At 41.1% G+C, this 23,181-nt stretch overlaps 1 protein-coding gene across 3 annotated transcripts in view; it reads left to right on the top strand.

Moving 5' to 3' along the window:
* Positions 1 to 17,622: 17,622 nt before the first annotated feature.
* Positions 17,623 to 23,181, top strand: part of LOC117417215 (pappalysin-2-like) — a 75,684-nt gene continuing 70,125 nt past the window's right edge. For all 3 annotated transcript variants that reach the window (XM_034924616.2, XM_059034895.1, XM_059034894.1), the window contains exon 1: positions 17,623 to 20,234. In XM_034924616.2, the coding sequence (XP_034780507.2) occupies positions 19,238 to 20,234 (997 nt within the window). In that variant the 5' untranslated portion in view covers positions 17,623 to 19,237. The remainder of the gene's footprint in view (positions 20,235 to 23,181) is intronic.

The following is a 23,181-nucleotide window of genomic DNA, read 5'->3' as shown; positions in this document are numbered from 1 at the left end:
CAAGTTCAGGTATATATATATATATATATATATATATATATATATATATATATATATATATATATATATATATATATATATATATATATATTGTATTGGTATGCCAAAAAGATAAGACCTAATAACTTTTACTCTTAAGTAACCCTTATAAATGTTTACTGTGGACCAGGGTAAAAAGCAAAGAAAGTTTAGTTAAAGCATAGTGATAGTCCATGGTAAACTATATGGTTAGCACGGTCTCAGATTTGAGAACATGGTTGATAATGGTAAAGCAAGATAAATAACATGCTAGAAGCTACAAAACTGCAACATTACCATAAAAATGTACTGCGGTAACATTCTGTTAAATGTTTTCATACAGTATTAGTGATAGTGTACAGTAGTTATGAATCTTTATTTGAATATGTTGTATAACAGATTAATCTATTGCCTTTATTAAACTCTACAGGCCTATTTTTAATCATGCTTTTCTGCATATACTTATGTGGCAGGGACAGGGTTAATATATAATCTATAAATATAAAATCTGTGTGTTGCCATATTGTTTAGAAGGTTCAGTGAAGGCTCTGCCCAGCCTGGACAATTTTGTGGTATTTTGTTTAAATCTTTATTTTGGCCCTTGTGCCCTTTTGTTTGTGTTTTTATGTCATTTTGTTTATTAAATGTGTGCTTTAGCACTTAAGCTGAAGCTTACTAGTCTCTGAGTCTCATTCTTGATGCTAACTGCTGCTACATATGGTTTCAGATGTGGGATGCGCCTCAGAGACTCGGAGCAGGACTGCAGGTTTTATTTTGGTTTCGGGGGGAAAAAAAATTGTCATGGACTTTAACAAGGATTGGCACGACGAGCAACGGCTAAGGCAAGCTGAAGGGGCTCTAAGGTGCACAGCCTGCAGGTTGTTTAAAACGTTCAGTGACAGCTGTGCCCAGCCTGAACAGTTTTTGCGGTATTTTGTTTAAACCTCTATTTTGGCCCTTGTTCCCTTTTGTTTGTGTTTTTGTGTAATTTTGTTTATTAAATGTGCATTTTAGCACTTAAACTGCAGCTTCCTAGTCCTCAGTCTCATTCTTGATGCTAACCTGCTACACTTATGTGAATTGTTGTACTTGCCTGTATTTCTCATTTTTGAATATGCTTTACAATACTTACCATGGTAATCAAAAGCAAACAAGGGTGTACAGTGCTGGGTCACAGCAACTATACATGCATTATATATACATTGTTGTTCGACAATTTTGAACTATTGTGAGTGATATATATATATATATATATATATATATATATATATATATATATATATATATATATATATATATATATATGTATATATATATATATATATATATATGTATATATATATATATATATATATATATATATATATATAGTGATGGAGTATGTCTCAGATAGGAATAGGGGGCTTTAGGACCCTGGGGAATAAGGGTTGATGGATTTTTTAAAAGGGCTAAATGGATTGGGTGTATGGAGAGGTGAAGGTAAAAACAGGAAGATTAAAGAACAGTGGTTTTGGTTTGGGGTAAACAAGATTAGCTTGCCCCTTATTAGTCAGGGAAACTGACTAATAACTGACTGAGTGGGATCATATGGTGTACAGTGTAGGACTCTTTGGGAAGAGTTAGGTTAATTTTGTTGGCTTTGTTATATTGTAAATAATAAAAGCACTTAACTGCAAGTTATTGTGTCTGGGTACTATTTTCAAGGGGACAGACCAGCCTTGTCCGGGACGTTACTGGCTGTTCAGAATGTTGTTTTGTCCTGTAGAAATCATTGATTGTTATCTAATACAAAATTAATTTCTATTAAGTGTTGCTCTGCCTTTAAGTCAATTCATTTCAGTTCAACTCGATTTTATTACACTAGCAGAGAAACCCTAACTTTATAAAAACTCATTAGCAAGAGGCTCCTGGCCAGACGGCAGGAGCACACATTCAGACAGGCTATAGAGCCAAGAAAACAAATCCATTTATATCACATACATCAAAGCAATCAGTAACATTAATGCATACAAGTCATTTTCAAATAAGTTACTTTTACAGAGATAAAAGTTTCCACCGATGCCAACGTGACCTGTGAAGAACAATCTAGATTTAAACTCTATCAGACCAGATTTCTGCTGCTTCTGACCCAGTGCAAACTTTGGACTGTTTTCTAAATGACAAATAAGCTATATATAATTAAGTTGCTTTCTTCCATTAACAATATGTGCTTAGCTCGAACAGGTAATAGGTGGAGCAAGAGCAGTGATTTTCATCTGTATGTTTTGATGTCAGAAACTGACAATATGGTCACCAACTACATTATATACCAATGCGCAGTGCCGCCCACACCGGGGGTGGGGGGGGGGTGGGGGGGGGGGGGGGGGGCGGGGCAACTGGAAATTTTGTCCTGGGCCCAGGCATTCCAGGGGGCCAGGTCTGGCCGATTTGTTTTTACAGCTGTGAAGAAAAATTAATGCTGGAGGTGGGGAGCTGACTTAAAAACTTGTCTCAGGCCCTAAAACGTATGTGGGCGGCACTGCCAATGTATATACACGCCACCTACTGGATGCATAACACATTACATCATTCTAAAATGAATGAAGAATAGCCACCCAAATACTGGTAAATGTAAAATTACAGCTGATTGTAGTTGGGTCCAGGTAATTAAAAAAAAATGGTCAAGCTATTCCATCAACTTGCCTAAGTGTCAAAAATACCCTAGCAAATATTGGGCTAGAATTGTCATGTAAAATAATTTTACAATTCTAGTACGTGATTCTGTGTGTGTCACTAGAAAGGAATCTAAAACTCATAAACAATCTGTAACTAAAAGACAAAATAAAAGACTACTAATTATAAAGAGTAAATCCAGTTTAAAATATTGCATGAATCTGACAGGCTTAATGGCTGTTAGATAAAAAAAAGACTTTTCAATAATATTAAAAGTTTTAAAAGGAGCTACTTTGTGGTCCTCATAAAGCCTTTGTATAAATCAGAGCAGCATTAAAAGCACTGGGAATTACATCCTTTTTTACAGATGGATATTTAAAATAATGCTTTTGCCATTATTCTTAGGACAATTATCAAACTGCTTAAAAGTAATTATTAAACCATAAAAAATAGTCTTATATGCAGTACTTACTGTTGATTGAATACGTACCTGGATTACAAACGCCTTAACTAAAGGTTAAGATATTTGTAATAGGTTATATCCCCATTTCCTCTGGCACATACAATTTACATTGTGTATTGAAAGTTTATAGAGGGACTCATTAAATGTGCTTCAGGGGTACATTACAAGATGTCATTGCATTAAAAGTAGATGAATATTTACCATAATTTTTGCAGAACTTAACAATTGATTCAAAGAATCAAGAAGGACTGGCACCACTATACCTCAGCCACTGAATTTCAGATAACATCAAGTCTCTTACACATAGAATTGAGGGAATGCAAGGATTTGACTGTCACATTTTGCTGCAACTGAAAGTGTATACCATAACAGACTTGCATTGTTTCCAGCGCGTCCCTTCCATTTGGACAAGTACCGGTAGTATGTTTCCAATGTATTCATGCGCTTTGACATTTTGTAAGGAAATTTAATTAATGGTACAATTCATACCTGATGTTCATGGTGCTATGAGACTGGTGTGCATTGTTGCATAAGATTTAAGATTGTGTTAATCTTTTCCCCCTTTTTATTGTCGTATCCCAAGTTTGTCACCAAAAGCCTTAACAGTTACAAACATGCAACCTACCCCCTTATGAAAGTGAAACCTTAGCAAATGTGTATTGTTTATACTACTACACTGAAGTCTATCACAACCAAATTGTTTGTCTACTTGGCTTTGGGGTTGATTTAATAATCCTATTCCCAGAATAAATAGTTGATCCAATCTAGGTGGGTTCCCTAGTACTGTACAATCCAGATGTGGTTTTTCCATGCAGGATTATTTGTCGAATCCATACCTTTTAGTTTTTATTCTGTTTTTGAATAGAACACTGAAATATGGAACAATGTCAGAAGGCTCAGCAATCTGGAGTTAAGTTAAATCCTTTTTCCAAATGGAATAAAGCCCTCTAACACCATGGAGCATTAGTTGAATTTTGAACCCGTTGGGAATACAATACATGGAACAGAGTACATGCCCAATACCACCTGCAGAACCTGAGATTCCTTTGAAGCATCCTGACCAGGCCTAACTCTTTTTTCCTTTGTCATTTGATGATGACAGTGTGCTTTATCACAACAGAGAGACTCCTGAGTTCCCGGCTTCCACTCTCTATGTACACCTTTTAATTATACATGAGAACACCATCTCTGCCATCTGAATAATTTATATCTTTCTCAGCATGCAGGAGGGACCTTGACTGGATAAATACAAAAGCAAAACATCTGCTGCTCAGCTCAGGCGATCGGCAGGGGTTGTTTACAGAAAGGTGTTCCATAAATCAAAGGACCATTCAAAAGAATATATATATATATATATATATATATATATATATATATATATATATATATATATATATATAGTTTATTAGCAGACGCCTTTATCCAAGACGACTTACAGAGACAAGGGTGTGTGAACTATGCATCAGCTGCAGAGTCACTTACAACAGCGTCTCTCCCGAAAGACGGAACACAAGGAAGTTAAGTGACTTGCTCAAGGTCACACAGTATATATGAAACACCCGCAAAGTTGGAGTTTTGTCAAATAGAGGCTCCACTCAGAATGTGCTGACACACCACTGTTTTTGGCTGTGTATGTGATCTTCAGGATTTGGGGCAAAGGCTGGATGCAGATGTAGTTTTATTTGTGTATACCCAGACAGCACTAACAGCCTGTTATGAAAATTAGTGCTTTACTACTTATTTGCTTTGTTTCCTACATGTATAAGAAAGCATATGTTTTTTTTATGTTATGTTTAATTTATATATGTGTACAGTGGGATGCTGTGTACAGGAGGTAGTATATACTGCACAGTACTGTAAAAAAAGATTAAATGGTACATGATGAATAAAGTACGCTCAAATGATTTATGGTGTCCCATAGGGGTCATTTTAACTCCATGCTATAATAAAGGATTGATGAAATTCCATACAGTGATCTGCTTTCTAATGCCTAAAACTGAGAGACCTTGTCTGACCCTTTTCCTGTATGTGTTTGACCCACAGCGCCCCTATTAAGATTAAGAATGCATTAAGGGGGTCCTAGTTAAACAGCCACAGTAGCACTGGTCATATTATCCACTTCCATAAATCACAGCGGATTAAAATGACAAAGTCAGAATTTTACAAAGACCTATTTTTTTTTGTCAGACAATAAATATTTACATTTAAACTGAAAGGCAGCAGTGTTTTTAATGTTAGGTTATGTCCCCATTTCCTCTTGCAAGTACAACTTACATTGTCCATTGAAAGTTTATAGAGTGGCTCATTAAACGTTGCTTCAGGGTACTTTACAAGATGTCAGTGCAGTAAAAGTAGATGAATATTTACCATAATTTGTGCAGAACTTAACAATTGCTCCCTTGATTGCAGTTAATGCAGAGTTTTTGAAACTTGCACAAATGTCCTGGAAGCCTACCAATAACGCTTTTAAACAAAAGATGAACCACTCCAATTTTCATCTCCCTTTTCAAAGAAACCTTTCTGATTTCCCACACAATACAGAAGGACAGGCACCAATATACCTCAGCCACTGAATTATAGATAACATCAAGTCTCTTACGCATAGAATTCAGGGACTGCAAGGATTTGACTGTCACATTTTGCTGCAATTGAAAGTGTATACCATAACAGACTTGCATTGTTTCCAGCGCGTCCCTTCCATTAGTATGTTTCCAAGCAGGTATTCATGCTCTTTGACATTTTGTAAGGAAATTGACTATTAATGGTATAATGAATGTTTGATGTTACCTGATGTTCATGGTTCTATGAGACAGTTGTGCATTGTTGCATAAGATTTAAAATTGTGCTCATTTCTTCCCCCTTTTTATTGTCTTTTCCCAAGTTTGTCACCAAAAGCCTTAACAGTTACAAACATGCAACCTACCCCCTTATAAAAGTGAAACCTTGGCATATGTGTTTGGTTTATGCTACAACACCGAAGTCTAGGCTCATCTTTTCCCTTTTGTTATGGAAGTATTCCGAGTTTATCACCATTCACAGTAAGTAAAATGTTATGCAGCAAGTTGCATTAATGCATATACAGTGCAACTGTTACACATTCATTGTATGGCATCTAAGTAAATACTGAGGGTCTCATTTTAACAACCTACACAGTGGCAATATTTAGATCTGTTTATATAAATTGAATAGACCCCATTGTTTTAAAACAATTATATAAAAAAAGGTAAACAATAAACCCTGTTCAAAATAAGTATATGATAGTAAATGGTTGGGGGTACCACTGCACTGGTGTGCTTGTGTTTTAAAAGGAGGTTTTCTATTCAGAGATAGCAACATGCTTAGTAAGAAAGAGACCAGGGTGTGGTGAAACAACCCCCTCATGTTCATGGTATGGACTGGGTCATTTGGTTGTAGTGAAGGGAAGGATGAATGCCTTATCTTATAGTGACATTTTGGACAACTCTGCTTTGATGCAATATTATGGTGAGGGGCCCTACTTCTACCAGCATGACAATAATGCCTTGCCATACTAGCATTGAAAATCTGCAGTGGCCAGCCCAGAGCCCTGACTTAAACCTAGTCAAGCCATTCTGGAACCAACACAATCCACTTCTGAACTGGTACGTGCTCTGATGGAAGAAGGGTGCAATATTACACCTGACATTTACCAACAATTTGGAACAAAGTGTTAGTGACAGGGTCCGAGCTGTGATTGTTGACAAATGTGGACCAACACCCTATTAAAAATCAAATAAACTGTTGTGAATGACTGATCTTCCAAAATGACTAACTGTCCCAATACTTTTGATAATATACTGTATAATACACTTTAGTAAATCTACCCTATACATTATATTGTAATTTTACTTCGATAAGAAAACTGAATTTTTGCTTTATAAAATATGTCACAGGTTGTGCTCTATATGATAATCCACATGTGTATGATGGGTTTAAACATGCCACAGTCTTGCTGTCTTCCCTGCTGGGAGATTTGGAAATGGAATAGCTTTGTCTCCTGGCAGCTACTGTCTGGCATTCTTCTACTTCTAACCATTGCTGGAACCTCACGCTCTCATCCAATATGCACTTATCCTTTCACAATGCTGTATTTTTATATATCCAGGCTAACCCCAGCTAGAAACAGAACCACAGCCTCATGTGTCAAAAGGCAATATATGTTTTGAAGCTAGCCGCCTCATTCTTCTTATTTAAAATGAAACTAAGCTTTCTGGTCCATATTTTACTAAACTTTTGAAAATGTATTATTATTATTATTATTATTATTATTATTATTATTATTATTATTATTATTATTATTAATAATAATAATAACAATACCAAGATCGTTTGTATCTGAGTATAACGATAAGCAAAAGGTCCTAGCACTGTAAAGAAGTACTGTATAGTCATCCAGCATTTTATTCCCAGACTGCCTTTGAGATTACCAGTAGGTCCGGTTGTTCATCTCTTTGTCATTTGAATTGGTGCTAGATTGGAAGGTAGTCTTGTGGTTCTGGCAGTGGGGGTGGGGTAGGGGTAGCTTTTCTGTTGGATTTAAAAGCACTTTGATAAATACAGAATTTTTTGCAGACAGACCCACAGGCCTGGCGTGGAATTCTTGCCTCCTGCTGCTAGGAACCTTTACCCCTGAAAGGGCCCCTGCCTTAACTGCCAACCATTAGTATTTATGCTGCTCACAGATCGTGCATGAAAAAAAAGAGAAAAACCTAAAATCAAACCAGCTGAGTGACTGCTTCTGGGATTAGTTCAGTTTAGTTTTCGTTTACTTTGGAGGGAGCCTTTTGAACGTGAATCATTTTCTTAATATGCTGTTGTTAAAATAAAATAAAAAGTATATGCACCTGCACTATTAGAGCATTTCAAATAAGCAACATTTCTATATATTTTCAGCACATTTTAGCTTGGGTTATGTATGAAGGAAAGCAGATTTTTTTTTTTTTTCGACTTTCGACTCATAGATTAGATTCTGTTTGTCCCTTGACTGCGGCCACCTTTTTTGATTTTGCTAGCTGTAACAGGGGAGATCTGGACTGACTGTCTGGCACATCCGTATTACTGCAGGTAGAGGGCAGCAGTCTCGTGGGATCCGCCTGTCGGTCATGGCGATGACACGGAGAGGTGGGGAAGAGGGTGTGTGTGCTTTCCCTCTCTCTGAGTGGCTGAGGGGCGGGCCTTGGGAGACTGCTCGGCCCATAAGATCTGGTTTGGTTGGGCGCTCGGGTGGCCGTGTTTGAGGAATACCCAGTGACACTGACGAAAGACGTCAGTTTTAAAATAAAACGAGGCCAAACTGGCTGAGAGAAACAGCCGGCCTTAAAATAATTTATCGAAAAAAGACATAACAGAAATCACCACGTACCCGAGGGGACGTGCTTAGTTGTACGGGGAACTCCGGCCATCCCAGTGTATAGAGGGTAATTGAGCGTAGGACGGAGGCCCGTTCTGACCGGCTTAGCGGCAGTGGGGGCACTGCGTAAGCAGCACTTTTTGTTTGTAGTTTTATTACTGTGTTTTATTTTCCCTTTTTCTTTCGCCTTTGGTTTTCATTATGATTTGCGAGCACTTGTTGTGCCTATACCTGTATTGGTAAACGCCGTGATTCTGGTTACTGTTGTCAGTATCCAGAACACGGACAACAGCGCCATCTACTGCATCAAATAAATCAGTACGCCTGAGCGGCGCTACAAATAAAGTACTGTCTCCTTGTGTCAGTGAATTGCCCACCACCCTTCCACACGTGGTGTCAGAAGTGGGATTCACTGGCACTGCCCACATAAAGCAGTGCAAAATCAGGGAGCAGAATGGATCCCCAGCAGTTCACCACCTTAATGGATCTCCTGCGGGAAACCCTTACTGCGGTGGTGCAGGAGAGTGCAAGAGCTGCGGGGCCAGACCCATGGCTACAGCAGCCCACGAAAATGACGGCAGAGGACCGACCAGAAGCATACCTGGAGGTATTTGAGGCGATGGCGATCTCTGCCGGGTGGGCCCGCGAGCAGTGGGCTAGCTACCTCCTGCCCCAGCTGACAGGGGAGGCACAAGCGGCGGCGAGGACCCTGGATCCGGCGGCAATGATGGAGTACCCCACGCTGAAAGCTGCCATCCTCAACCGCGTGGGTGCGACTCCGGAGTGCTACCGCCGCAAGTTCAGGGAGGAGAACTTCTCGGCAGAGGAACACCCCAGGGTCATCGCGCATCGTTTGCAGGATTACGCGCGGGGATGGTTGAACCCGGGAGCCACCACCACTGCCAGGCTGGTGGAGGTAGTGGTGGTCGAGCGGTTCCTGCAGTGCTTGCCTCCGGAACCGCGGGTGTGGGTGCAACGGCAGGCACCCGCCACCCTAGAGTTGGCGATCCAACTGGCAGAGCAATACCAGGCAGCGGAACCAACGCCCGCTAAGCTGCCTGGAAACCGTGCTACACCAGCATCACCCCCTCTACTGGCCCCATGGAGGGCGAAGGGACTGGGGGGGAAGGGTAGCAAAGTCTTTGGACGGAGTGTGGCGGTGGGAGCTCCCGGCCCGAGAACTGGGGCAGAGTGGGGTCACCCACGGGCTGCTGCGGTGTTGGACCGGGGTCTCGCGCGGCCACGCTACCGTCGATCCCCTTTGATGGGTCCTGTGTTTCGACCTCCTGCTGAAGCTTCATGGCGAGAAACTAGTTCACTGATGTGTGGAACAAGCTGGGAGGTGAGCCACATCGACCGGGATTGCCCCGCTATGGGATGTGACGTCATTCGACCAGGTAAGACTGTTCCATTACATCAGTCACTCCAGCAGACGGGTTTTGTGATTCCTGTGTCAGTGGATGATACACAAACCCAGGCTCTCTTAGATTCAGGGTGTAGTCAGTCCCTGATACAAGAGAGCTTAATCTCACCGGGGCATAAGCAAATAACGGGACAGGTGCATATAAAATGTATTCATGGGGATGTGCGCACTTACCCCAAAATGTACGTAAATCTGAAAATTGGCCAGCAGGTGACGCGAGTGCAATTGGGTTTGTGTCCTCGATTGCCGGTACCGGTAGTTCTGGGACGGGACTGCGAGCAGTTTAAAAATTGGTTGGCTGCTGTGGCGGCCCCGTCCTCCTTATTGGCTAAGAAAGAGGAAGTAATTGGCGAGATCTTTCCCTTTCGTGACCCGGATTGCTATTGCCACAGATTTAGACCCCGCAAAACTAAACGGGAACGCCGGGCCGCTAAGAATGAGGGCTGGCAATGGAGGGAGTCCGAGAAGTTTCAGGTGGGGGCGATTGGTGAAGAGACTGGGGGGGAGGCCGCGGAGTCAGCGCAGGGGACTGGCTCTGCTGCCTCCGCTCAGGACCGACCTGATCCCGAGCTGGAAGCCATGGGAGCTGATTTTCTAGCTCGTTCCCGTGACTTCCGACTCGAGCAAGGGCGTGACGACGTGCTGGGCAGGCTCTTTGACCAAGCAGCGGTGGTTAATGGTCGTGTGGTCGAGCCCAGACGCGCCGCCACGTACCCTCACTTTGAAATTGATCGAGACCTGTTGTACCGTGTTGAAAAATTACCCAGGACGGGGGAAGTGCGTCACCAGTTGCTCATTCCTCAGCCCTTTAAGGAGGATTTGTTGCAGCTTGCCCACGCTATTCCCCTGTCTGGTCATTTGGGAAGGGACAAGACTAAAGCGAGGCTTGTGACACGGTTCTATTGGCTGGGGCTGGATGGTGACGTCAGACGTTTTTGCGAACGCTGTGGGGAGTGTCAGAAAGCTAGCCCTAGAGCCGTCCCACGAGCCCCACTGGTGCCATTGCCCCTAGTGGAAGCTCCGTTTGAGCGTATTGGAGTAGATATAGTGGGACCGTTAGAAAGGAGTGCGGCGGGATACACACACCTATTGGTCATTTTGGATTATGCTACCCGTTATCCAGAGGCCATTCCCCTCCGATCTGCGTCTGCTAAATCTGTTGCCAACGAGCTCGTGAAGGTTTTCTCCCGGGTGGGGATCCCCAAGGAAATACTGACCGACCAAGGCACCAACTTTATGTCCCGGCTAGTCCGCGGAACATGTAAACTTTTGGGGATTAAGACCATTAGGACCTCGGTTTTTCACCCCCAGACTGATGGTCTTGTGGAGCGCTTTAATAAGACCCTCAAAAACATGTTGCGCAGATTTATTAGTAGTGACGTGCGTTACTGGGACCAGCTGATTCCTCCCCTTCTCTTTGCGATCAGAGAGGTACCCCAGGCTTCCACGGGTTTTTCGCCATTCGAGTTGCTGTATGGTCGGAGACCCCGGGGTGTGCTCGATCTGGTCAGAGAGATGTGGGAGGAACAGCAGGACAATTCGACCAATACTGTCCGGTATGTGTTGGACCTGCGCAAACGTCTTGAGTCTGTGGGAAAATGGGCGCATGACAATTTGCAGCAGGCTCAGCACAGACAGGAGACCCAATATAACAGGGGGGCTCGGTTGCGCACGTTTCAGCCGGGGGATAAAGTGCTTCTATTGTTACCCAGCTCTGAGTCCAAACTTCTGGCGAAGTGGCAAGGACCGTTTGAGGTTACACGCCGGGTTGGGACGGTGGATTATGAGATCTGCCAGCCGGAGCGACGGAGAGAAAAGCACATTTACCATGTAAACCTGCTGAAGCCTTGGTTACAGCAGGAGGCTTTGTTAGCGGCGCCAGCAGATGACGTCACCGACCTGGGACCTGATCTTTCTGTGTTGGCGAAACAAGGGTCGGTACAGATTGCAGATAATCTGACACCAACACAGAAATGTCAGGCGCGGGCGCTGGTGGCGGAATTTCCTGATGTGTTTTCTCCCGTCCCGGGGCAGACTCGAGTAGCCCACCATCACATTGAGACTGAGCCGGGGGCGCTAGTTCGCCAGAGGCCGTACCGCATACCTGAGCGCAAAAGGCAGGTAGTAAAGGCGGAGATTGACGAGATGCTCAGACTGGGGGTAATAGAGGAGTCCCAAAGTGACTGGAACAGTCCGATTGTTTTAGTGGATAAGCCGGACGGGTCAACTCGATTTTGCATTGACTTCAGGCGGGTTAATGAAAAATCGAAGTTTGACGCTTATCCCATGCCTCGGGTAGATGAGTTACTGGAGCGTCTGGGCACGGCTCATTTTATGACGACACTGGATTTAACGAAGGGGTACTGGCAGATACCCCTGACCCCGGAATCCAGAGAGAGGACGGCGTTTTCGACTCCCTTCGGGTTGTACCAATTTAGGACCATGCCCTTTGGGTTGCACGGAGCACCAGCCACTTTCCAGCGGATGATGGATCGCATTTTGCGGCCCCATCAGCAGTACGCCGCTGCTTACATAGATGACGTGGTTATCCACAGTGAGGATTGGCCGAGTCATCTGCGTAAGGTAGCGGCGGTGCTGCAATCCTTGCGGGAGGCTGGGCTCACTGCTAACCCAAAGAAATGTGCCATTGGGAAGAGTGAGTCGGAGTATTTGGGGTATCGAGTAGGGAGCGGCCAGATCAGACCGCTGATTGCTAAGGTGAAAGCCTTGGCTGACTGGCCGGTCCCTACGACCAAAACCCAGGTGCGCTCTTTCTTGGGACTAGCGGGCTATTACAGGAAGTTCATCCCGAGCTTCGCCACGCTCGCTGCTCCCTTGACAGACCTCACCCGGAAGGCTGCCCCAAATACGGTTCAGTGGACGGAGCCGTGCCAGAGGGCCTTTCTCGCTCTGAAGCGAAGGCTGTGTAGCAAGCCAGTGCTATGCAGTCCTGATTTTAGTAGGAGGTTCACCCTGCAGACGGATGCGTCAGAGACAGGTCTCGGGGCAGTGTTGTCTCAGGAGGTGCGGGGAAGCGAGCACCCGGTCCTGTACATCAGCAGGAAGCTCCTTCCCCGCGAGAAAAACTATAGTACCATCGAGAAGGAGTGTCTCGCAGTAAAATGGGCAGTCGAGTCACTCCGGTACTACCTCCTGGGGCGACACTTCACCCTGATTACGGATCATGCCCCCTTAGCATGGCTTCACCGGATGAAGGATAACAACGCCAGAATCACGCGGTGGTACTTGGCCCTGCAGCCCTATGCCTTCAGGGTTGTCCACCGAGCAGGGAAACTGCATCAAAACGCAGATTTTTTCTCTCGGGAAGGCATGGGGTTGTAGGATTTTCGAATGGACCGGTGGTGCCATTCTGAGGGGGAGGATGTGTAACAGGGGAGATCTGGACTGACTGTCTGGCACATCCGTATTACTGCAGGTAGAGGGCAGCAGTCTCGTGGGATCCGCCTGTCGGTCATGGCGATGACACGGAGAGGTGGGGAAGAGGGTGTGTGTGCTTTCCCTCTCTCTGAGTGGCTGAGGGGCGGGCCTTGGGAGACTGCTCGGCCCATAAGATCTGGTTTGGTTGGGCGCTCGGGTGGCCGTGTTTGAGGAATACCCAGTGACACTGACGAAAGACGTCAGTTTTAAAATAAAACGAGGCCAAACTGGCTGAGAGAAACAGCCGGCCTTAAAATAATTTATCGAAAAAAGACATAACAGAAATCACCACGTACCCGAGGGGACGTGCTTAGTTGTACGGGGAACTCCGGCCATCCCAGTGTATAGAGGGTAATTGAGCGTAGGACGGAGGCCCGTTCTGACCGGCTTAGCGGCAGTGGGGGCACTGCGTAAGCAGCACTTTTTGTTTGTAGTTTTATTACTGTGTTTTATTTTCCCTTTTTCTTTCGCCTTTGGTTTTCATTATGATTTGCGAGCACTTGTTGTGCCTATACCTGTATTGGTAAACGCCGTGATTCTGGTTACTGTTGTCAGTATCCAGAACACGGACAACAGCGCCATCTACTGCATCAAATAAATCAGTACGCCTGAGCGGCGCTACAAATAAAGTACTGTCTCCTTGTGTCAGTGAATTGCCCACCACCCTTCCACACTAGCCCACAAATCAGTCTCAACAATGACTTGTGAAATTTCTATAACAGGTATTAACATTTTTAATTTGTTTGTAACATTTGTAACATTTGCTTGGGGACTGGTTTTCAAAAGTGACATCACAGTATGTGTGTGTTGAGGAGCTGTATTTGATGCAGGAGAGTCAACCCAAGGAACCCCTTTGACAGATTAAATATTGTTGTTAAACGTAATAGCCAATACTAGGTACAGGTCAACCACTTTCAGCTTTCTATAATTTACTGTACTTAATACCATAGTATACCATTGGAAACGACAGTGTTTTTGGACAGTATAATTATTATTTATACAGGAAGATGTTTTACAGTTATTTTGTATTAGTCTGTGTGTTTATTGAATATTCATTAAGCATCATAATGCCGGTAAATGCACTTCAAATTGGTTCAATTCCCAGCACGTTAATGCTTTTTTTCATGTTTCCCCTTTTCTAGAGCAATTTCATCATTCTTTTCATTTGGCTATGCGATAACAGATTTAGTTGTCTTATTTTGGTTGAACTGTTTTAACATCATAAAAAAAACACATTATTAATACCGTATATAACAATAAGAATGAACATTTGTATAGTACTATAATTCAACAGCAGCTGAATCATGCATACAGTCTAACTGGTCTAGTTATATGGATAGCTGCTCTGAAATGTTGTGGTGTTGATACTAGTATGCATCATCCAGGGAAGTCAGGTCAATGTGAACCCCTAAAGTACCACTCTAAGTATAAATACACTTAATAAATATGTTTTTTAAAGTGTTCCACCATTGAAGCTCTCTGTCCGTATGTTGTAGCAGAGACTCAAACACACTTCTGTTTTGCCATTTCATTTTTAAAAACTGTGAATAACAACCTTTTAGAGTGGGGTCTGTTCCATATCAGATGTCTACATCAATCTTGGTTTAGTTTACTATTTTAATCAATTGTCCTAAATGACAGTAAGACTTACATTTCCTTGAACAATTACATAAAAAAGGACGCTATCATTTAAGTAAAAAAAGGGGTGTAACTGTATTGAACATACCTAATTTTTAGTACAAGTATTACAAGTATAAACTATTCTCATAATGTATTTTAAGTTTATATATGTATTATCTTCAGCAGTTTTATTTTTACCATATTTTTACCAAATTTATATAATTCATGGCCAGTTTATGCACCCGCTTTACAGTTTCTTGAACCCTCTTTAAACTTTAAACACTGAATCACAACTTATTCGGTAAACCCTAAAAGAAGTAGATACATGCCTGAAGACAACTGAAAACAACATTGGGCTAGAAGATTATGAAAACCTGCTTAACAACCTTAAAACCCTAAAGTTTTGTAAATAAGTAAATAAGAAAAAAAGCTATGCATCATTTCTGGAGTTGATAGTGGTCTGGTGATGACACATGCAAAGGGACCTTAGTGACTCAGCATATCCACCAAACACCTCCAAATAAAAGGTGATTGTGATAATGATGCATGCTGTCTTGGCCACTGTTACACCACTGAAGTGAGCTTGAACTACAACACAATTAATTGGAACTTTTTTTGTACTACTCTAGATGCAGGAGGAAACACGTCCAAAATAGACAGTTATAGAGGTAAAGGGGTTAAGTAGTATTTAAAAAACAACCAATGATTGCTTTATTATCGTTTGTTTAAAACGTGTTTCAATTAAGTTAAATGGATTTAAATCAGGTATAATAATACCAGATGGCTGTCTAATCTATCAGCAGTGCAGTACCAGTTGGCTTCTTTTTTCACAGAGCCACAGTTGGTCTGCAATGTAACTCAAACCTTGTTTTATCTCCCGAGGAAAATTCCACCGTAGAATCCCAACCTTTTTGTTTCTAATGCAAAATTTTGAAATTCTTCCTAAATACCAAACTCCTGTACACTTGGTTTAAAGCCCATTTTTGCTTCTGTGAAACGAGTGTTTAAGTTAGGAAATGTGTAAAAACTCCTTTCTGCTTTGCAAACCCTTTTCATTCAAACTGCCATCTGGAATTGTTTAGGAACTTGTCTGCATATAGTAAATAATACAATGTTCATATTTTAACTGTCGGGATAAGTTATAGTATACATTACATCTAGTTCATAGCTTTCTATATGATGTCAATATGATGGATATTTCTTTAAAATATCCAAGACAACTGCAGCTACAACACTATACAAGTGCATGATACAACTGAACCTGTTTTTCAGTGTGTTTTTTATTTTTACATGCACAGGGATAAGGTTTTTAATAGTTATTATTATTATTATTATTATTATTATTATTATTATTAAGAAGAAGAAGAAGAAGAAGAAGAAGAAGAAGAAGAAGAAGAAGAACATATTACTTCTAATAAAACTACGACTACTGCTATTAAACTGCTTAAGCATTTATTGAGTGTGTCTTTTCTTTCTCTGATGCCTTGTGAGGGCTATTCATATACACCTGTCTCGTCACAATACGATTCACATGAGTTTGCTTGTATGAGGCACATATGCAAACACTACTACTACTGTACTACGACTACTACTACTACCACTAAGTCACATTTATTTATTGTGCGCCAGGCTGCAGCCGTTTTTCCTGCTGCTTAGGAATCTGTTGCTGCAGTTCTGGCTGCACTTTTCACCCACCCTCCTCATTTTCGGGCACCCTGTTCGTGGCTCCACCAGGAAGAGGGACCTCCTCGTGAATCTCCTCCTGGCTCGTGCTAAACTAGCCATTTACAAGACCAGGAAGCGTAAGATGATCGGGGAGGGTCTCTTTGACTGTGGGGCCACGTTCAGGGCCCTTGTCCGATCCCGGGTTCATTTAGAGCACGCCCATACGGAGTCTGCTGGTGACATGACCTCTTTTGTCGACCAGTGGGCTCTAGGGGGTGTGCTCTGTACCACCTCCCCTTTGGTTTTGCGAATTTAATTTGCAGCTTTTTTGACCCGGGTTTTTTTGTTAAATTAGTTAAGGCTCAGTCCTTGTTAGCACCCCTATTTGTTTAGGGGTGCTAAAATGAATTTTTTCTCCGGTCACCTTTGGGCGGCTGGTGCACCGGCTGCCATTGGGCAGTCGGTGTAGTCCGCCCACTAGGGCCTTAAATAGGACTACTACTACTACTACGACTACTACTACTACTACTACTACTACTACTACTACTAATAATAATAATAAGAAGAAGAAGAAGAAGAAATCCTGGATGTTTCATATTCCTAAAATCTGCAAAATAAATTTATTCTAAAATACACTTTTTATTTTAGTTTTAATTTCTTTTTCTTTTTTTGATGGTTGATTTTGATGGATGATGTTTCCCCACTACACTTTTTTGCACATGTCCAGCAGATGTGATCTTTGTTTATGGTACTGAAATCCTGTGTTAAGAGAGAGAAGGGGTGACTCAGCCCCGCTGCCAAACACATTACAGATTTACAAAAACAGAGAGTAAAAGTGGGGAGAGCTTCTTGAGTTGAGTAAGTTTTGGTCAATAATTACAGGAATAGGGGCTGGATCTGTGAGTGATGTCATCGTGAGGGAAACAGATAAAACGTTTCAGCGCCTTGGTTTGATAAATAATTTTGAATGAAAGGGGGAAGCAAGAGAATTACTGAGAGACGAGATTTGTTATTATAAATATATTTTTAAGAATAATGATGTTGAGGTTTTGGATTTTACGCACAGAGAGCTGAGGGATTTTTCCAAAGTTTATTTGAAGTTCCAAAGGAACAACATCCACGTTGTTTTTCTTCGTCTAACAACCTTCCCAAAAAGAGACATTGTAACAGTGGAGCGTATTCTTTTGAGGTTCTTTTAAATAGCATCAAAATTTGGGGGAAAGTCACTTCAACTATTGCGTCTAGACGCTTGTATTTTACCTTGTCACAAAAATATAGAACGAGTCTTTTTACTATTTTAAAATAATATACTTTTTCATTTCTAACATGTACTGCAACGTTACATTAATGTACTATTAATAACTGTTACAAATATTATGCAGCAACTGAGTGTACCCAGTAAGAAAACATTTAGGACAAGATTTTTAAGATGGGTGAGTGAAAGCTAGACCTTAAATGAACTGAGCTTACCCGAATGAGGGGGTAGGTGGCGTGGGGGCTTCACGTAGGTAACATTTACCAACTGTAAAATCACTGACAATAACGTGTCGTATTATTTTGAAATAGACAATTGCATTACAGAAACAGCATGGAGAATAATTAAAATAAAAAAGCACGGTGATTGTTTAGACAGAACACGAGCTACCGTTGTGCGCTATTGATTTAGCTATAAAAGCACCACATTGATCTGCTCAGCCAAAGGAGCGGGCAGGAAAGTCATGTCTTATTGATTTCTGTCGTCGGTCTCAAGGAGAAGAAGCTGTTTTCATCTTGGAGAAGCTGAACATCAGCAGGTTTGGTCTAAGGAGCACAACGCGATAGGAGATGATGCTCGCCCGGGAGGCTTTGTATTCACTAGGATTTCTTAGATGTTGAGAAGTAAGAAAACACCTGCATCAATAATACTTTTTCTACAAAACAAGTAAGGAGCCGATTAAAAGCAAAAAGGACGTGTTCCGCTTCCCCGTAAACGGTAATTGATGCAGCGTAACATTTCTTCAGAAGTATTTTTAAGTTGTAAGATTGTTTAGGATGCACTGACTGTTTTGATTTTTTACGCCGTTCTGCGTTGAAAGAATGCTCTCACAGACACAAGGTGCAAACGAGGCAAGGGGAGAGTGAGACTTGTAGCATAGGAATTTAAAATATATATATATAAAAAAAAGAAACCTTAAACATTCCTAAATGAAGATGTACAGAACACCGGTGTGCAGTGCTATAGCGCTACATAATTCTCATTTATAATAGTGCCGTGACAGCTTTTAAGAAGTGAAGCTTTGTTACTTTATACGGAACTTTTAGCTAAAGAAACGGTACAACTTACTTTTAATGTTATGCAGTGCATGCTTTTCATAGATTTAGCAATGAAGTACGTGAAGGAAACAGTACAACACATTGATGAACAAAATTGATGAAAGCAAAAGATAAAACTGCCCAGTGTTTAAATGAACCACGTCTTAAAGGCTAGATTGTACTAGCGGTACACTAGAAAAAGGCAACTGACATTTTACACAGGTGGTATATAGTGGACACATAAATACTACTACTACCACTACTACTACTACTACTACTAATAATAATAATAGATAACATGCTGTGTCTTAAACTACTGGTCGTTTCATTGGTGATACTGAATATATGGCTGCTAAATTCAGTTCAATCAGACCGTGTCAGGAGGTACAACTACAAGCGGGCACTAGCTTTGAGAGCAGATCAAATCCGTGCCTCCATGTCGGGTGAGAAGTGCTGGTCAGCTAGCACTGCCCGGCAGCGACGTTCTGTGGCTCAACATCACCCCCTTGGGGCCTATCTGAGAAATCGCGCAGATCCAGGAGTCTACAAAAACAAATCTGTGCAGGGATCCAGCCCATTGGAGCTGGAAAAGAATATGCATGCCCAGCAACTTCAAACAGGCACTTCTAAATCTGGGGTTAGGAGTGAGATGAGACCCAAATGGGAAGTCCCGAGTTTACACCTTGGGTTTAGGAAGGCAAAAACGTCCCCTGAACAGCAAGATCAATACAATAGTGAAGATAATCACCCCTGTTCTAGTGAAACAACTACAACTGTTGAATCACAAGCCGCTGTTACTGGACCTATTGGGGTGTTGGGGGATCCAAAAGAAAAAACGAAAACTGATCCCCTTGCCCATACTGCAAAGCCAGAACAGCACCCTAAATCTCTATACAGGACAGGAAAGAACAGACTGCCAAGGAACACAAGGGTACCCCACGGCAGGAGTCCCAGAAGTCTAGCAGGGGAATTTGTGGAGGATGAGTTACAAGGCTATCCTAGGAGCAGGGTATTAACCCACAGGGGAAGGCAGGCATTGAGACTCACAGATTACTCTGCAGAGAAGGAGGATTATTCAAGAGAGCATGCCGAGTCCTTTGTCCCTAGCAGTGAGTATTGGGGCCCGGGTTCCAGTGCAGGGTCCCAGAGGCACCTGACAACCATGTACTTTTCGGGCAAGAAGGAGCAAGTGAAACTCCACCCCGCCTCAGAGTTGGAGTTGCCCCGCTCAGAGTTCACTGTGGAACTATGGGTGAAGCCAGAGGGAGGGCAGAGCAACCCAGCCATTATAGCAGGTAATACTCCTCTCCAATAATATATTCCTCTTATCTTCATTTTTACTTGCAATTATTTAATTCATTCATTTCCTTGACCTTTATGCTCAATAAAGGACAAAATAGGCAAGAGCAAATCCATTGAATGTTATCCTCATATTTATGATGTTAATAGTTTCGTTTGATTATAATGGAATTTTTCACCATCATGCCATACAAATAACCAATAGATAAAACAGCACAGGGAATAAAAAGTCCCTTTGGATAACTGTACTGTGATACCTTAACTTTCAGCTATTTTTAGTTTTTAGTTTCCAATCAGTTTCCATCTTTTCCATCTTTTATACATCGACATTTTCTAATTTTTAGTCAACTGGTCATAACTTGCTTGTGTGCAATAAATGTTAGTTCTTTCTGTTTTTTTCCCCCTCACTAACTGATGTTGTCTTGCAGGTAGCAGATATATGTCAATTAACACCATTAGACTATATGCAATTGCATATTACAGTAGAGTACAATATACTTTTTACGCTCCAGTTATATATATTGAAAACTAGACACGTCTTAATAAAGCGCAGAAAATGTTCATGTTTCAGAAAGAGTAACAAAGCCATGGAATGGAAGAAGGCTATATTTCTGTGTAAAAAACAGTTCAGATTGGTAATGTGAACCAGAGAAGAATACTATTTTATGAGGTGCAGATAAAATGAATATGTGAGAATAGATAATAAGGAATAATGCACAACCTGACTTCTCTTACTACAATGACTCTTTTACAAGTGCGTTAGGTTTAACTTTACACCATGTTGTGCTTTGGAAAACGTTAAAAAGCAATCTATTCTCTAAACATACAGCACAGATAGCACCTATGATTGTATCATTAATGTTTCCTGTTCAGATATAGATATCAGATATTGAGCTGGATTTTGAATATTCTTGAGTTATACATTTTGTCAAGTTGACTTTGAAGTCTGTCATAAAATTTTTCTGGTGTGCTATTAAATAAGCCAACAACAGTCTAGAACAGTTTCATGAAAGAAAACTTTATTTAATTCAGTAGAAAGTAAAATCCTTATAAATCTATCCTAAATATTTATACCCTTCATAAACATAGAATTTAGAGTAATACTAAAGGAATTGTCATATTATGCAGCAGAGCAGACTACAAATAATTTTAAACATATGGCAACAGTTAAGAGTGAAATGAGTTACAAGATCAAAATGATCCATTTTTGACTGGCTGTCAGAAATATTCTGTATTATGACATATTTAACTACCAAACGAGAGTCCATGCGTTGTTGAATGCAAAAGTCATGGGCTCCAAAATACTAGTATGGTTTTCCATCACCAAATTAAACTGGCATACAGTTTGAAGACAAGCACCAACTATGATGTATTTTAATGACTGTGGAGCTTTGTAACTTTTTATCTTTCATTTGTATACTGTGCAGATAGAAGCCTACTGGTTATTTGAATATAACTGCCCAAGTTGTATCTAGATATTGGGTGTCTATAGATTATGTGCATCTGAAAGATACAGAGAGTTGTAATGTCCTAAATGTCCAGCATGTGGTGTTGGTGCACATACTTTTTTAAATGTATTTTCTGCTGTATTATAAATACATATCTGTATATTATTTTTGCAAGAAAATCTAGTATATCATTTCAGATTCACTGCCTCCTAGTTAGCAGTGCTGAGCTTCTGTAGTTGTATTCTTAAGTTCATAAGTTCATTAATTAATGAAAAGATGAAGGTTTATGGTAAAAGTAAAGCATGCAGCCCCAGAGACAGATGAGAGTCCTTTGTTACTATTCTGTTGACCTGAAAAGAAATGTCGAGAAACTGAATACCCCACAGAATGTACCTTAATATTTAGGTTTGATTTGTGCCAAATGACAGCATAAAGAAAGTCATAAAATAATATAAAATACATTTCTAGCTCTGGGATGTTTTTTCAGTCCTGACAAAGTCATTAAACTGTACTTTCTTAACTCAAACCAGCAAAATATGTGATGTAATTGTAAATGTCACCTAGTTTCACTTAGTGTGACTGTCATGGTTACGATGACTTCAAGAAAAAAAAAGTGACGTAATGCTGTGTGTGAACAAACCCTCTTGTTGCCTTTCAAAATGAAGGCATCAATATTGTAAAACACAAGTGTATACATAACCCATATGAAACCCTTATAATGCTATTGGAGTGCCCCCCAGAATGACAAATTAATTGGTCCTTAATAGGTTAAACCTCTTTGCCATTTGAAGCTAACAAGTGGCAAAAGTAATGCAAGAATTAACATTTGTTTCCGGTACCCTGTACTCTGTAGTTTTTTTTTTTAATTAACTAATTTTTTTTGGCTACAGCTTGTGATTGTGAAAAGGGCATTTTTTGGCAGATTAGCAAACAATGTAATTGCTGATATTAGAAAACCAAATGTCAGTCTCAAATCACTCTTAAAAAACAAAGAGAAAATATGTGCAGCTAACCAAGAGGTAATCTGATCCTAGATTCTTTGCTATGGAAGTGCTGTATAAAAATGAGCTGTTATTGCAACAGCAAGCACAACATTGCTGCACAGCCCTGATCAGGGTATACTCGAAGGAGCAGTGTACATGGTCAGATTTCTCTTTGAAGATAACGCCTGTAAGAGTTTACCTAGTAGTCTGTGCTGCATGATCTTGTGTATGTGATACAGATATAATATAGAATATCATAAAAGGTCAGAATTGATTAGAAAAATATCTCGTGTAAAATGCTTTTTTGGGTTTCCGTTCGCTCAGTTTATTTTACTCGAGTAAACCGGGCTTTTCACCCGACGTCATGCAAATGAAGGGAAAAGGTGGGGGTTGATATGTAAATTAGCTATGCGTAAAGTACTCGTGCTGTTTTTGAAGATTACTAGTGAAATTTAGTGAAAATGTGGTTTCCATGCTCAGAGGACTGGTACACGAGTGAATCTAAGCTGCTG

The sequence above is a fragment of the Acipenser ruthenus genome, chromosome 12, assembly GCF_902713425.1.
Source record: "Acipenser ruthenus chromosome 12, fAciRut3.2 maternal haplotype, whole genome shotgun sequence".
NCBI classification, from domain to species: Eukaryota; Metazoa; Chordata; class Actinopteri; order Acipenseriformes; family Acipenseridae; genus Acipenser; species Acipenser ruthenus.
The sequence above is the reverse complement of the archived record's forward strand: the minus strand, read 5'-3'. Positions and strand labels throughout refer to the sequence as shown.